This window comes from Lutra lutra, chromosome 5 (assembly GCF_902655055.1).
Source record: "Lutra lutra chromosome 5, mLutLut1.2, whole genome shotgun sequence".
NCBI classification, from domain to species: Eukaryota; Metazoa; Chordata; class Mammalia; order Carnivora; family Mustelidae; genus Lutra; species Lutra lutra.
In genome coordinates this window covers 79630994-79644232 of record NC_062282.1, presented here as the reverse complement: position 1 = coordinate 79644232, position 13239 = coordinate 79630994, and the positions used below count along the sequence as shown (strand labels likewise).

The 13239-nt window shown below is 40.2% G+C and overlaps 1 protein-coding gene across 1 annotated transcript; it reads right to left on the bottom strand.

The window, feature by feature from the left end:
- Positions 1-1271: 1271 nt before the first annotated feature.
- LOC125100089 (protocadherin beta-2-like) lies at positions 1272-7319 on the bottom strand. Its single transcript, XM_047729941.1, has one exon. The coding sequence runs from the start codon at positions 4542-4544 to the stop codon at positions 2088-2090; it is 2457 nt and encodes an 818-aa protein (XP_047585897.1). The 5' UTR covers positions 4545-7319; the 3' UTR covers positions 1272-2087.
- Positions 7320-13239: the final 5920 nt, after the last annotated feature.

The following is a 13239-nucleotide window of genomic DNA, read 5'->3' as shown; positions in this document are numbered from 1 at the left end:
AGTGAAATAACTCAAATATCAAGAGGTCAGTCTAGCATCTTCACGATTTTCAGGAATGTAACATGGAGGATCACCTATTAGGATTACTCTTACTACTAGTAATACTATAAGTAACAGCAATTATACTTCTGTATCTTTATAGTACCTTATTTGATCATAATTTCAAGCTATAGAAATAGCTATTAGCATTTTGGGGGAACAGAAATTATGTGATTTACCCAAGATCCTACTAAGTATCAGCAGTGCTCCACACTGCTAATCTCAAAAGGACTTTAAAATTCATATTGTAATTTTAATGGTATAGCTCATGCAAATAAACATAAAATGATACAAGAATTTGAATATAGGCTGAAGAACATTAATAGTTAAACATGTGTTTTAATGTATAGATCTGAAATTGAACTGCAAGAAATAAAGTTGGATGAATCATTTAGAGAATTATACAAGGAAACTGAAATTATAAATTCAAAAACACAATTTCCCCATATATATTCCTTAAGCTAGAAGGCAGGAGAGGAAGCTCAAATTAGGAAGAGAGAAAGAAAAAATATATTGAAGGAAAGAGGGACTGATAACTGCATAATCTGTCAGTAACAGTGATCAGTTCAATTAATAACCAAAAATTATATATGTAATTCCTTATATATCAGAGAGCATTTAATTCCAAAACTTTGTTTTATGAGTATTTCAGTGTCTTTAAATATCAAAATATCACAAGATGAAATAAAGACACTTTTCTTTCAATCACTTATTCAAAACTTTTATTGAGAACCTATAATCCTCCAATTACTGTGCTAATCATACAATAAATGGGGAGTTATTGACAAACATATTCAAGAACCTAAAAAGAAAAAAAGGCTTTGAAAAGCCTAGGGAACTGAAAAGGGAAAGACCAAGTAGCTGGTGCAAAATATATATATATAGCCAGAATAAGATAAATCTTTTCCATACAGGCTTATTTCCAATGGAATCATAAATGCTCCAACTTTTTGAAAAAAATGCAGTGCCAAACTACATTTGAAGTTTCTAAAATTTAGTCAAGGACAAAGACTTAGATTTATTTCCTCATATCTTTTTGATTTTAAGGATGCGCTCAAAGTTAACAGATGGTCTGTAATTGCTAAAACTGGTAACTCTTAAAGGGGAACAGAAATGAGCAAAGGTTTAAGAAAAAAATTACTTTTTTTAAAGATTTTCTTTATTTATTTGACAGAGAGATTACAAGTAGGCAGAGAGACAGGCAGAGAGAGAGGAGGAAGCAGACTCCCTGCTCAGCGGAGAGCCAGATGTGGGGCTTGATCCCAGGACTCTGGGATCATGACCTGAGCCGAAGGCAGAGGCTTTAAGCCACTGAGCCACCCAGATGCCCTAAAGAAAAAAACTTCGATAGCATTAAGAATTGCATGGCTTTGAAAACAACTGAACATGCTATTTATGTAGCTAATTTGAGAATATTAGTGGTTGACCGAGCACTTTTGATGTGAATGGTTTGTAGAATCCAGCAGCCAAGGTTATCACAATCTCTAAGGAATCATAATCTTCATTTATGGACACTTTAAGGAAGTACATATTTAGAAAAGTGTGATAGGTTGCTTTGTTGTTAATGAATATGCATATATTAATGGTTTTAGTCAATATGAATTAACAGAATAAAAGTTATACTAGTCTAAAAGAATATACAAACACAATATTCTGGGTTGGAAAAAGAATAAGCTTATGTAGCAATTGCAAACATTTAAAAATGTTTAAAATTTTAAGTTCTGCAAAATCACCTAGGAACTGCGGAAGGTGAGTTTGGAAAAAGGTGCTCTAACTTAAAAATGAAAGATTTCCGAAAATACAAAAATTTACCTTCACACTTTAAGTTGAATTAAGTTACAGTGAGACTAATCAACAAAAAGAAAACAAAGGAAATTTGCATTCCTTAAAGCACAAGTGAACACATTTAAAAACACCAGTAACATGCACTAAGTTGGAACAGGATAGCTGCTTACCAAATAAAAAGAACCCCAATGGACAAGGCAGTAAAAAAGAACTTCCCACAAATCAACTGAGACTAGGCTCAGTAGACCCTTATTATTTAATACTTAATTGAATTCAAAATTATCCCTGAAACTGGGGTTTGCTTCACTAATCCTCTCCTCACCTAGAGCAAGGAAACTGGGAAGAATTGGCTTGAGGAACTTGAATTCATTGGTTCCTGAGCCTCCCGTCAGACACACCTCATACTGGTAGCTGTGGGACAGGGTCCCCGCGCCGCTGACGTCCACCAGGTGGCCCGGAAACGGACCCTCGGGCACCGAGCAGCCGCCCCCCGACGCCGCCCGGCTCCTCCTGCACAGCCGCACCGCCACGAACACCAGCACCGAGAACAGGAAGAGCGACGACACGGACGCCAAGGCCACCACCAGGTAGACGGTGAGCGGGTCGGCGCGGGCCTCGGCCGCCGCCGCGTCCGGCAGCGGCAGGTAGGGCTGCGAGAAGCCGTCCACCAGCAGCACGTGCAGCGTGACGCTGGCCGACAGCGGCGGCTCGCCGTGGTCCCGGACCAGCACCAGCAGCCTGTGCTGGACGGCGTCGCGCTCGCTCAGCGGCCGCGCCGTGCGCACCTCGCCGTTGTGCGCCCACACGCCGAACAGCCCGGGCTCCGTGGCCTTGAGCAGCTGGTACGACAGCCAGGCGTTCTGGCCCGAGTCGCCGTCCACCGCCACCACCTTGGCCACCAGGTAGCCCGCCTCGGCCGCCCGCGGCACCAGCTCGGTGCAGGGCGCCGAGCCGTTCTGCAGCGGGTACAGCACGAAGGGCGCGTTGTCGTTGGCGTCCGCCACCAGCACGCGCACCAGCGCCTGGCTGCTGAGCGCCGGCGAGCCGCGGTCGGCCGCGCCCACGCGGAACTCGAACACCTGCAGCGCCTCGAAATCCAGCGACCTGAGCGCGAACAGCTGCCCGTTGTCCGCGTTGATGGACACCAGCGAGCCCAGCGGCAGCTGCGGGTCGTGGGGCGGCAGCAGCGAGTAGGTGACCTGGGCGTTGGCGCCCGAGTCTCTGTCGGTGGCGCTCACGCTGCCGATGTGCAGCGCGGGGCTGTTGTTCTCGCGGACGCGCAGGGTGTAGGACGTCTGGCTGAAGGTCGGGGCGTTGTCGTTGACGTCGGACACCGTCACCGTTAGGTTGTGCTGAGTTTTCAGCCTGGGGGTCCCCAGGTCGGTGACGGTGATGGTGATGTTGTACTCGGCCTGACTCTCTCTGTCTAGTGCTCCTTTTGACAGTAGGGTGTAAAAATTCTCTACTGATGGTTTTAGGACGAAGGGGAGATTGTTCTCGATGGAGCACATAATTCTTCCATTGTCTCCAGAGTCAGGATCTGAAACCCTGAATACAGCAATTATGGTCTCCTCCAAGTTTTCTGGGATGTGATCGATAAATGTTGACATAGTCAGTTCCGGAGGGTTGTCATTCAAATCCATCACTTGAACAAACACCACGCAACTCCCAGAAAGTCCTCCACCGTCTGTAGCCTGAACATTTAATGTGTAAGTCTGAGTGGATTCGAAATCCAGTTTCTGTGTTAAAAAGAGTTCTCCTGACTTTGCATTTATTTGAAAAGTTTTGCGGATATCTTCAGAGGCTTGGGAAAATACGTAAGATATTTCTCCATACGTTCCAATATCCAAATCGCTAGCAGAGACTATGACAACCGGAAATCCAATGGGGCTGTTTTCCTGAACCTGCACCTTATAAAACTGCTTTGCAAACTCGGGGGCATTATCATTGATGTCTAAGACTTCGATGCGAACCAAGGCAGTGCCAGTCCTGGGTGGAGTCCCGCCATCCAGTGCTGTGAGAGTTAATCTGATCTCAGCCTGTTCCTCGCGATCCAGAGTTTTGTCCAATACCAGCTGTGGTAATATGCCGTCAGGACTGTCTTGTAATTTAAGATGGAAATGGGAACTGGGGCTGACTGTGTAACTTTGGAGACTGTTACTTCCTACATCTAAATCCTGGGCACGTTCTATCAGGAAAGTAGTTCCGGGAGTGACACTTTCTGAAATTTTCAAAATTATTTCTTTGTCTAGGAACACCGGGGAATGATCATTTATATCCCTAATCCGTAGCGCAGCCTGAAAAAACTGCAAGGGATTTTCCAGTAACACCTGGAAAGGTAGCACGCATGGCTCGGCAAGGCCGCACAGTTCCTCCCGGTCCAATTTCTCATTTAACAACAAATCCCCGGTCTGCCTATCAAAATGCAAACGCGTTTTTTTCCCTTTGGAAATGACTCGAGCCCCCCGTGCAGCTAGCTCATTTACCTCCAGCCCCAGGTCTTTTAACAAATTGGCCACAAAAGAGCCACTCTCCGTTTCCTCAGCCACTGAGTAGTGCCTAGGCTCAGAAGCAGCCTGAGCTATGCCCAGCAAAACAAAGAATATAAAGACTTGCCTTTGTCTCAGAAAGCGTTCTTTTCCCTCTCCGGCCTCCATCGCTTTCTGGTCTCCCAGCAAACTTGACCCAGTCTCAGCTCGCGTCGTGGCGGACTCTATCATCTAGTATCTTGCGGGTACGGTCATAAGTGGAGACGCCTAGGACCCCGATTTCCCGTTGGAAACACCTTAGAAAGCCTCCTCTTCCTGCTTGTTTCTTTAGCACAGCATCTGGGTTAAGGAGCGCCGGCTGGCAGCTTTCTCTCTTCGTTCTACTTTTAATGCTGCAGCGCCACCCCGCGTCCTTTCCGAGTGTTTATTTTATCCAAAACATTAACATCCTACTCCTTTCAGACGGATGCCAATCTAAATGGAGTATTTTCATGTAGTGTCTCAACCTTTTATCTGTACTTCCAAAGACTTTTTCATTGCACCCATAGTGACCATGGCATTTCCATTCCAGTTTTCTCACAGATCGAAGGGGCATTTTTTTTTAAATTGGAAAACACCAACTTGAGAAACTGAAAGGGAGTAACTTCAGTCCCAGGATGAAAGAAGGCTTTGAGTAGGCAGGTTCCAGTTTTTATTTAGAGGTTGGGCATGTGTGCGTCTGGGTGGTGGCTAGGTTACCATCTTCGTGCTCAAGAGAAACAGAAAACTATACAAACTCAGGGAAAGCTCAGTATTCAAATAACTTTCTCATGGATGTGAAATATTGTTCTTACTCCTGTATCTCTCTTGCACCACACTCACTTAACATTTCCCTAAAATTTGACACATTTGGGCCACACAAAAATCTCCAAATAGTTGGAAAATTTCTTCATGTGAATGTATCAACGTTTTTATTTTATTTTCTAACAGATAAGGGCATTTTTAACATAACCTCAAATCAGTTATCACATCTAGCAATGGTAATAATTTCATAATAGCAAATAGCAAGTATTGAATTTTCCCCAATTATCTTTTTAAAATATCTTCTTAGAGATACTTTGTTAAATCGGGTACCAAATAAGATATATATGTTGCAATTTGCTGTTAGGTGTTTAAAATTTCTATCTTTTTGTATTTAAAATATTTCATGAAAGAAGTGAGTTTTCAACCCAGAAAAGACATGGAGGAAATTTAAATGCATATTGTTTAGTGAAAGAAACCAGTCTGAAAAGGCACATACTCAATTACTTGCAACTACATGACATTCTGGAAAAGGCAAAAGATAAATTAAGATTAGTAGTTGCCAGATGGAAGGAGGGGGTGAATTAAGAGGTAAAACACGGGATATCTGGGAGGTATAGTTTCTCTATGATACTGTAATGGTAGATACATAGCAGTATGTGTTTGTCAAAACCCATAAAACACAAAGAATAAACTCTAATATAAACTACAGACTCTAGTTAGTAATAATGGATCAATATTGGTTAATTAATTATAATAAATGTACCACACTAATGCAAGGTGTTAATACTAGGGAACTATGAGAGAAAGTGGTTATATGGGAACTCTTTGTACTATCTGCTCAATTTTCTGTAAAACCCAAAACTGCTCTAAAAAATTAAGTCTATTAATTAAATATTTGGGGTAACCTGAGTGGCTCAGTTGGTTAAGTGCCTCTTGATTTATGTTCAGGTCATAACCTTAGGGTTGTGAGATCCAGACCCACATCAGGTTCCATGCTGGATGTGGAGCCTGCTTAAGTTTCTCTCTCTCTCTCTTACTTTGCCCCTCTTCCCCACTTGTGCTCTTTCTCTCATTCTGATAAAAAAGTTCAATATTTGTATTGAGAAAGGTTTCTAATATATAGAAAAGTTAAAAGAATTAAACATACTTCTACCCTCCATCCAAATTTGAAACTTATTTTTTATCATATTTACCATATTTGTTCTATCTATATATTTTTAAATTTTAATTCTACATACAAATACCTTCACTTCACCTCTAAATATTTCAGAAGACATCTCCTAAGTCTAAGGACATTATCCTACATAATCATGATCCCACCAGCACACTTAACAAAATTAACAATGATTCCATGATATTATCTGAAATCCAGTCCCCATTAAATCTCATTATTTTTCCATTATTCTTCCTCAGTTTTATTCAGTTTTGATAAAGACTCATATGTACTCCTGAGATCCTTTTACAAACTTTTTAACCACTTATTATAAATAATGTCTTAGAAAATTCATTTTTAAACCAAGTTTCAGGATTGTATTAGGTGTTGAATCTATGTATTCTGGAACAGTTCCCTTTTATGATACTGAATTCTTTAAAGTATCCAGACCTGTTGTCTTGTAAGATGTCCTACATTCTGAATTTGTCTGATTATTTCCTTGTGGTATCATTTACCCTGTTCCTCTATCCCCTGTAATTTCCAGAAAATTGGAATGGATGATTTATTAAATGTTATAATGGTAGAATACTTTTTAGATCTCCCATTTATTTTCTGCAATTGGGTAAAAAAAATACCAGGCAATCACAGATTCCTTTTCTTAACATTTAGAAAATAAATGCCTACTTGTATTTTGATATTATTATTTTCATGACTATAGTTATATTAATATCACAGTAATCCCAGAATATTAAACTCATTTCATAGGGAGTGTTCTGGCACTTAAGGTGGAAACTGTGGGCCTGTTGTAACACTTAATTTGCTTTTGACTCTATTAAGGATACAAACAACTAAGTTTTTCCATAATCTATCAAGATTTTTATGCAAGTTTCCCTTTCCAAACCATTAGTTGCATATTCATTCTGGGGAAAGAAAATAGCTTCTTCATTTCCCCTGCTTGTGTCACCTTTATTTTGAAATCCTGTTTGCTTGAGCTTTGTGAAATAAGTATCTTGCTTGGTACTGGCAAGAGTTGGATGCTTAACCAACTGAGGCAGCCAGGTGCCCCAGGGATGGACTGTTTTTTTTCACATCAGGACAGTATGTTTTCCAGAAAGTCTTTCATGATTGATGATCTTAGAATACACACGGTTCTTCAATATTGTTTTAGAATCTATGGGTTTTATTAGTGGGTTTTTAAAAACCAATATCTATGCTTCATTAGAAGTTTTCATTAAGTCTTTAGTAGCCCAGAAAAACCTTAAAGATATTTCTTTGTTATATCTTTTTTTTTTCAAAGATTTTATTTATTTATTTGACAGAGAGAAATCACAAGTAGGCAGAGAAGCAGGCAGAGAGAGAGGGGGAAGCAGGCTCCCTGCTGAGCAGAAAGCCCGATGTGGGGCTTGAACCCAGGACCTAGGATCATGACCTGAGCCGAAGGCAGTGGCTTAACCCACTGAGCCACCCAGGCGCCCCTCTTTGTTATATCTTATATCCAAATCTCTGACAAACAACGTGGCAGCCAGGGAGGGAAGACTTCTGGGATTAATACTTTATAATACAGCTGGGCAGAATAACTGACAACCAGCAACTTTTCTGATGAAGACCAGTGCAGACTTGGATCTGGCCAACAGTAGTGACCATCCAATACTGTTATTCTTAAATTAAACTCAATCTATTTCTTTTCACTGAGAAATCTGCCATTCCCGTTTTGGATATTTCCTGCCACCATTGTTCTGGCAGTTGTCAAGAGTAGACATGGGAATAGGCATTCAAGGTATACTTATGAATACTATTGTTTATATCAAAGTCCTGCCATCTTTATGGACTTTGGTTGCTACATGAATGCTCTATTGGATTTCTGGCAGCATTCTCAAGTCCAAGAACACTGGTGAATTAGTTATATCTGTGAATCTCAACTCAGAAAAATGCAAAGGATTTTACTTTAGCAACTACAAATTCAGCATCTATGTCTCAAACTGTATACCAACTCTGGATCCCATTTCTATTTATGTATTTACTTAGATAGCTTAAGCAGGCTCGATGCCCAGGGCAGAGCCCAATACCGGGCTCAATCTCATGACCCTCAGATCATGACCTGTGCCAAAATCAAGAGTTGGACGCTTAACCCACTGAGCCACCCAGGTGCACCCCAATTTCCATTTAGTAGCAAATCCTGTATCTGTTGGTTTGAGAATGCTGATTTTTATCTTTAGAAATATTACTTACCCCCTCATATACACTCCCTGCCCCCAGACAGCAACTACCATCAATAGCTTCCCCACTCTCAGGCCCAAAATATCTGTGAAATTAGCAATGAAGGAACTACTCTACAGTGCATTTGGAATAGAATTCTGCAGTAGTTCAGCTTCCTCAATGGTATATGCTAAGTAAAATAGAGTAAGTTTGCCTTAGGTTGGGCTTTAAGTATTCCCTTATTCCTTCTAACTTCTTAGCAAATATGGCTTTGCACAATCAAATTTGTGATAAATCAAATTTATCACACTAATATTTCTTTCTGTTGTTTATACCACCATAGTCTCAGGCTTCCAATACAACTCTCAAAGTCAGGGTAGTGTAATATGGAGCATATGGTACAGTATCTGCAATTGGGCTGCTCTACCATCTAAGCCTTCAGTGTCATTATTAGGTCTCTCTTAGTTTTTCAAATTCTCTGGAAAAATAGAAAAAAAGTTTTAGAAAGGTAAATGGAAATATCAATTATTTTGTATTTACAAAATATGCTTATTATCCAGTGTGTTGAATAATGTGTATTTTATTTTCTCAGCAGCTATTATATATACATTAAAAATCAACAATTAGATTTCATTGAGGCATATCATGCTTTTGTATCCTCTGCCTTTGATTATTCTAAACTATATTGGAGAGTATTAAACATTGATGCAAAGAAAAGATGGGAGTGTTCTGCCACTCCATATTAAATGGCACTTCCTTTTAATGTATTGGAGATGCTGAGCTATTAATTGCTAAAAATGCATTATTTTTGATATTAATAAGAAAACTTAGCAAAAATGAACAAATACAAATTTAGCATAGTAATAAATAAGCTAAACAGCAACTCAGTGGATTACACCTTAAATAATGAGACATTTATTTCTATCAATCACTTTTCCCCTGTGATTTTATATCTGTATTTGATTTTGTCTCATTAGTGTCATCAAAATAAAATGAATATCAAATAAGTAAAAACTACATAATGGCAATCAAATAGTTATTTGAATTTAGGAGATGGACAGCAGTCTGGCTGAAAAGTAGACTCCCACAATTTATGGGCCATCACCTATGAAATATCAAGAAAAGCAAAAAATGACAAAATACACATGCTGGCCTCCATTGAGAAGACTTCCCTCTTGAAGATTATTATTTTATGGATAGATTGGGATGAGTTTCCTTGTCAAGCATTGGGATACCTCCCAGCAAAGTCTATGCAAAGTTTTAGGGCTAACTTACCTTTTGTGAAAGATGAAAGGAAATTAGGCCTGTGGAGAAAACAATGCATTCTTTTTCTGTACTTAATAAAGAGGCTACTGCTTCTAAACCAAGACCTTTGTGAAGTAAATAAAAAGATAAAAACAGCTAAGTCATCAGTACTTGTTGACTCTAAATTAGCATTGCTATGCTTCAGAAGAAAAGAAAATACTACTAAAGGTAGAGCCATAAACCAGCAACTATGCTATTCAGAAAGGGATGTTTTCCTCTACTTTTTATGCAGAGCCCAAAAGCAAGAATACCAAGGATGATAGCTGTATCTACCTAATGTCTTATTTTCAGCTCCAAAGAACTTAATTTCATTGAAGATAAAGTGATGTCACATGCACATATCTCTCTTCTCTCTGTTCTGCATTAGTTTGGCAGAGTAGGGAATATTTTTAACATTTATGGGGGAAAAAATCTGTAAGGAAAGATCAAGACATTTTCTTTTTAGTCCAGAGTGTTTTAGATGATGATCCTTAAAGAGGTGGTCTGTTTCTGGAAGTTTCTTAGGATGAGCAAACAAGTGTCAACATGACCAATTCTATGGAATTGTCATCCAACAGGAGCGTCATCCAACATCCTTCACAGGGAAAAAATTTCTGACAGTATTTCTGTTGTGAATTTCCTGAGTATTTGCCGTGTAGTCCTGAAATGGCCTTGTAATTTTCCTGCAGTGCATATATATAATGCACAAGTACCAGCAGTAATTAAAATGTTTGGCGAGTACTTTCCAGAGGCTCGAGGATTTAGTGAGCCTGGAGAATTAAGCGAGCAGCTTCTTAATGATTTACGAAGACCACATCTTCAGCAGAGACTTCTGACAACCAGGTTACCGAGGGGCGTACATCTCAAGGGTTTTCACTGGTTGTCATCATTCGGACCTAGGAGGTCCCAAACTAGTGCTGATTACTACCACCCCTTTCTGTAACAGTTAAACTTACCTTGGGTTGTTCTTCATCCAGCGAGTTTTCCCCCACGAATGAGCAAATTACTTATCCCACTATTGCATCGCACTTTACTGTAAGAATGGAAATTGAACTGATGGTGTAGTTTCCTTCCAATGACAGAAAATTCACCTAAATCTCATGCATGTCTGCGGTGCACATTCTGCAACTTTCAGAAGAATTTTTCAAAGAGGGAACATTCCAGACTCGTACCTTTTTTTAAGAAAACAAAAAGAAGTTTACAGGTTTGGAAATGCAGAGCTCCTACAGGTCTGGTTTCCTGTTTGGGAGAAAAGGCTCTTCTTTGGGAGGATCTAAAATATTCTTGGATCTCTGTGGAAACCACCCTGCTCCCATCTGTCCTCCCACAGGTGCACAGATGCTCCCTTTCCCGCAGCCAGCGCCAAATCTCCCGGACCTCCGGCCATTAATAGCCGCCTTCCTTTTCCTGGGCCGCCGGCAATACTCCCCGGAAGAAAAGGAAAACTCAACACTTGCCTTTTCTGCCAGCTTTCTCTCTCGCAGTTTCCTGCGCATCCTCTGAGCGCGTTGTCTTTAATAAAAGAAAAATTGGGAAGTCGTGTAAGAGAAATAACGTCAACTTATGTCTTGTCCTCATTCATTTGAAGGAAAGTCTGAAATCTGAGCTTGCAGCCGACGTTTCCCAAGCCCCGTCCATCCCCAGTACCTTTCAGATTTCGTCTTTTCTAAGATGGAGTCTGCGGAAATGCCAGGCTCCTCCTCCTACTTTTTAGCCTGTAGCACCACCAGGCGTCCAAACGGAAAACTTGGTGTATACAGCGCTTTCCGTCAGAAACTGTCAAAAATCGTCATCGTCACGACTTCTAGTGGCACAGTTCTTACATTATTTCTTCATATCACTTCTCCGATTTTTGGTTTAACCAGTGTGGAAAGAAACAATAGTGTACGGTTTTATTATATTTCTAATTACCAATTGTTTTATCATATTATCACATATTACATCACATATTATCACAGCTGATCTGAGAGTAACTTGAACTGGATTTCTGCCATTTCAGACGGGTCACCCATTTGGCCACGCATTTGATGAATTTATTAATTCATCAGCAGGTGTTTGTTTGGGATTATATTCAAGTCCTGCAAAATGTATTGGGGATATAAAATTGAATAAAGCCTGGCGCCTACACCCCAGGAAGTTACAGCCTAGAAGGGGGACACAGATAAAGAGACAATTATGATACGGGAGGTAAGTGCTAAGATAGAGATCTGCACAGGCATGGTGACCATTCAAAAGGGAAATTTAAGTAAGAACAGAAATGAGGTATCAGGAAAGGAGGTGAAGTGTTTTTTTTTTTTTTTTTTTTTTTTTTTTTTTTTTTTTTTTTGACAGAGAGATCACAAGCAGGCAGAGAGGCAGGCAGAGAGAGAGGAGGAAGCAGGCTCCCCGAGAGAGCAGAGAGCCTGACGTGGGGCTCGATCCCAGGACTCCGAGATCATGACCCGAGCCGAAGGCAGCGGCCCAACCCACTGAGCCACCCAGGCGCCCCAAGGAGGTGAAGTTTTGAACTAGTTGAGCTAGCTGCATTTTATGGTATCAGCTTAAACACAAACCCATTGAAATTATTTTCTACTGAAGATGAAGTACTTGTGATTTTGTAAGAAATGAGATTTTCTGAAAAGATGGGAAGGTCATGGCTTATGTGAAATGCAATGCAATGTTTCAGTTAACAGCACAGAGCCTTTCATGAAGTGGTGTGGGTGACCACTGAAAGGCTAGGGATGAACCCTTGTATCCAATTTGATCTGGTACACATAAACTAATACTCAATTTAAAAGAGAGTCCTGCAGGTTGTATACGTGCATGTGTGAGTAGTTTGTTGTGTAAAAACCCATCTTTTAAAGTGGTGATTAAGAGTATGTGCTTTTATAGTCAAAGGACTCATATTAAAATCCTGCCTCTACTACATATATTTTATTCTACTACTTCATATATTTTATTTTAAGAGAATCACCTAATCCCCTCAAATATCCGTTTCCTCGTGTGAAAAAAGTGGATATAATAATGTTATCTACTTCATGAAGTTGTGAGAATTTAGTGCAACAGTACTTACGAGGCAATTTTTTTTTAAGTAGGCTCTATGCCCAACCTGGGCCTTAAACTCAAGACCCTAAGATTAAGAATTGCATGCTCTACAGACTGAGCCATTCAGTCACCCCAGTGAAATAGTGCTTATGAAATGTTCAGCCAAGTGCTTGGAACATCACAGTGTTTCATAAATGCTAATAATTATTAGTGGTAATACTATGAAAACAGGAACTTATCAATAGTCCTGTTTACCCCTTCAAACAAATGTAAGCCTGAATGACTTCCAAAAAGGAACCCATTTGCACTGTTGGTGGGAATGTACATTGCTACTGCCACTGTGGAAAATAGTATAGATGTTCCTAAAAAAAAAGAAAGAAAGAAAACAAACAGGGGTGTCTGGGTGGCTCAATCAGTTAAGTGTACAACTCTTGATTTCAGCTCAGATCATGATCTCAGGGTCATGAGATCCAGCCCCAGGTCCGG

Coding starts and splice junctions, on each gene's coding strand:
- LOC125100089 (XM_047729941.1), bottom strand. CDS start 4,544: ATGATAGAGTCCGCCACGACGCGAGCTGAGACTGGGTCAAGTTTGCTG.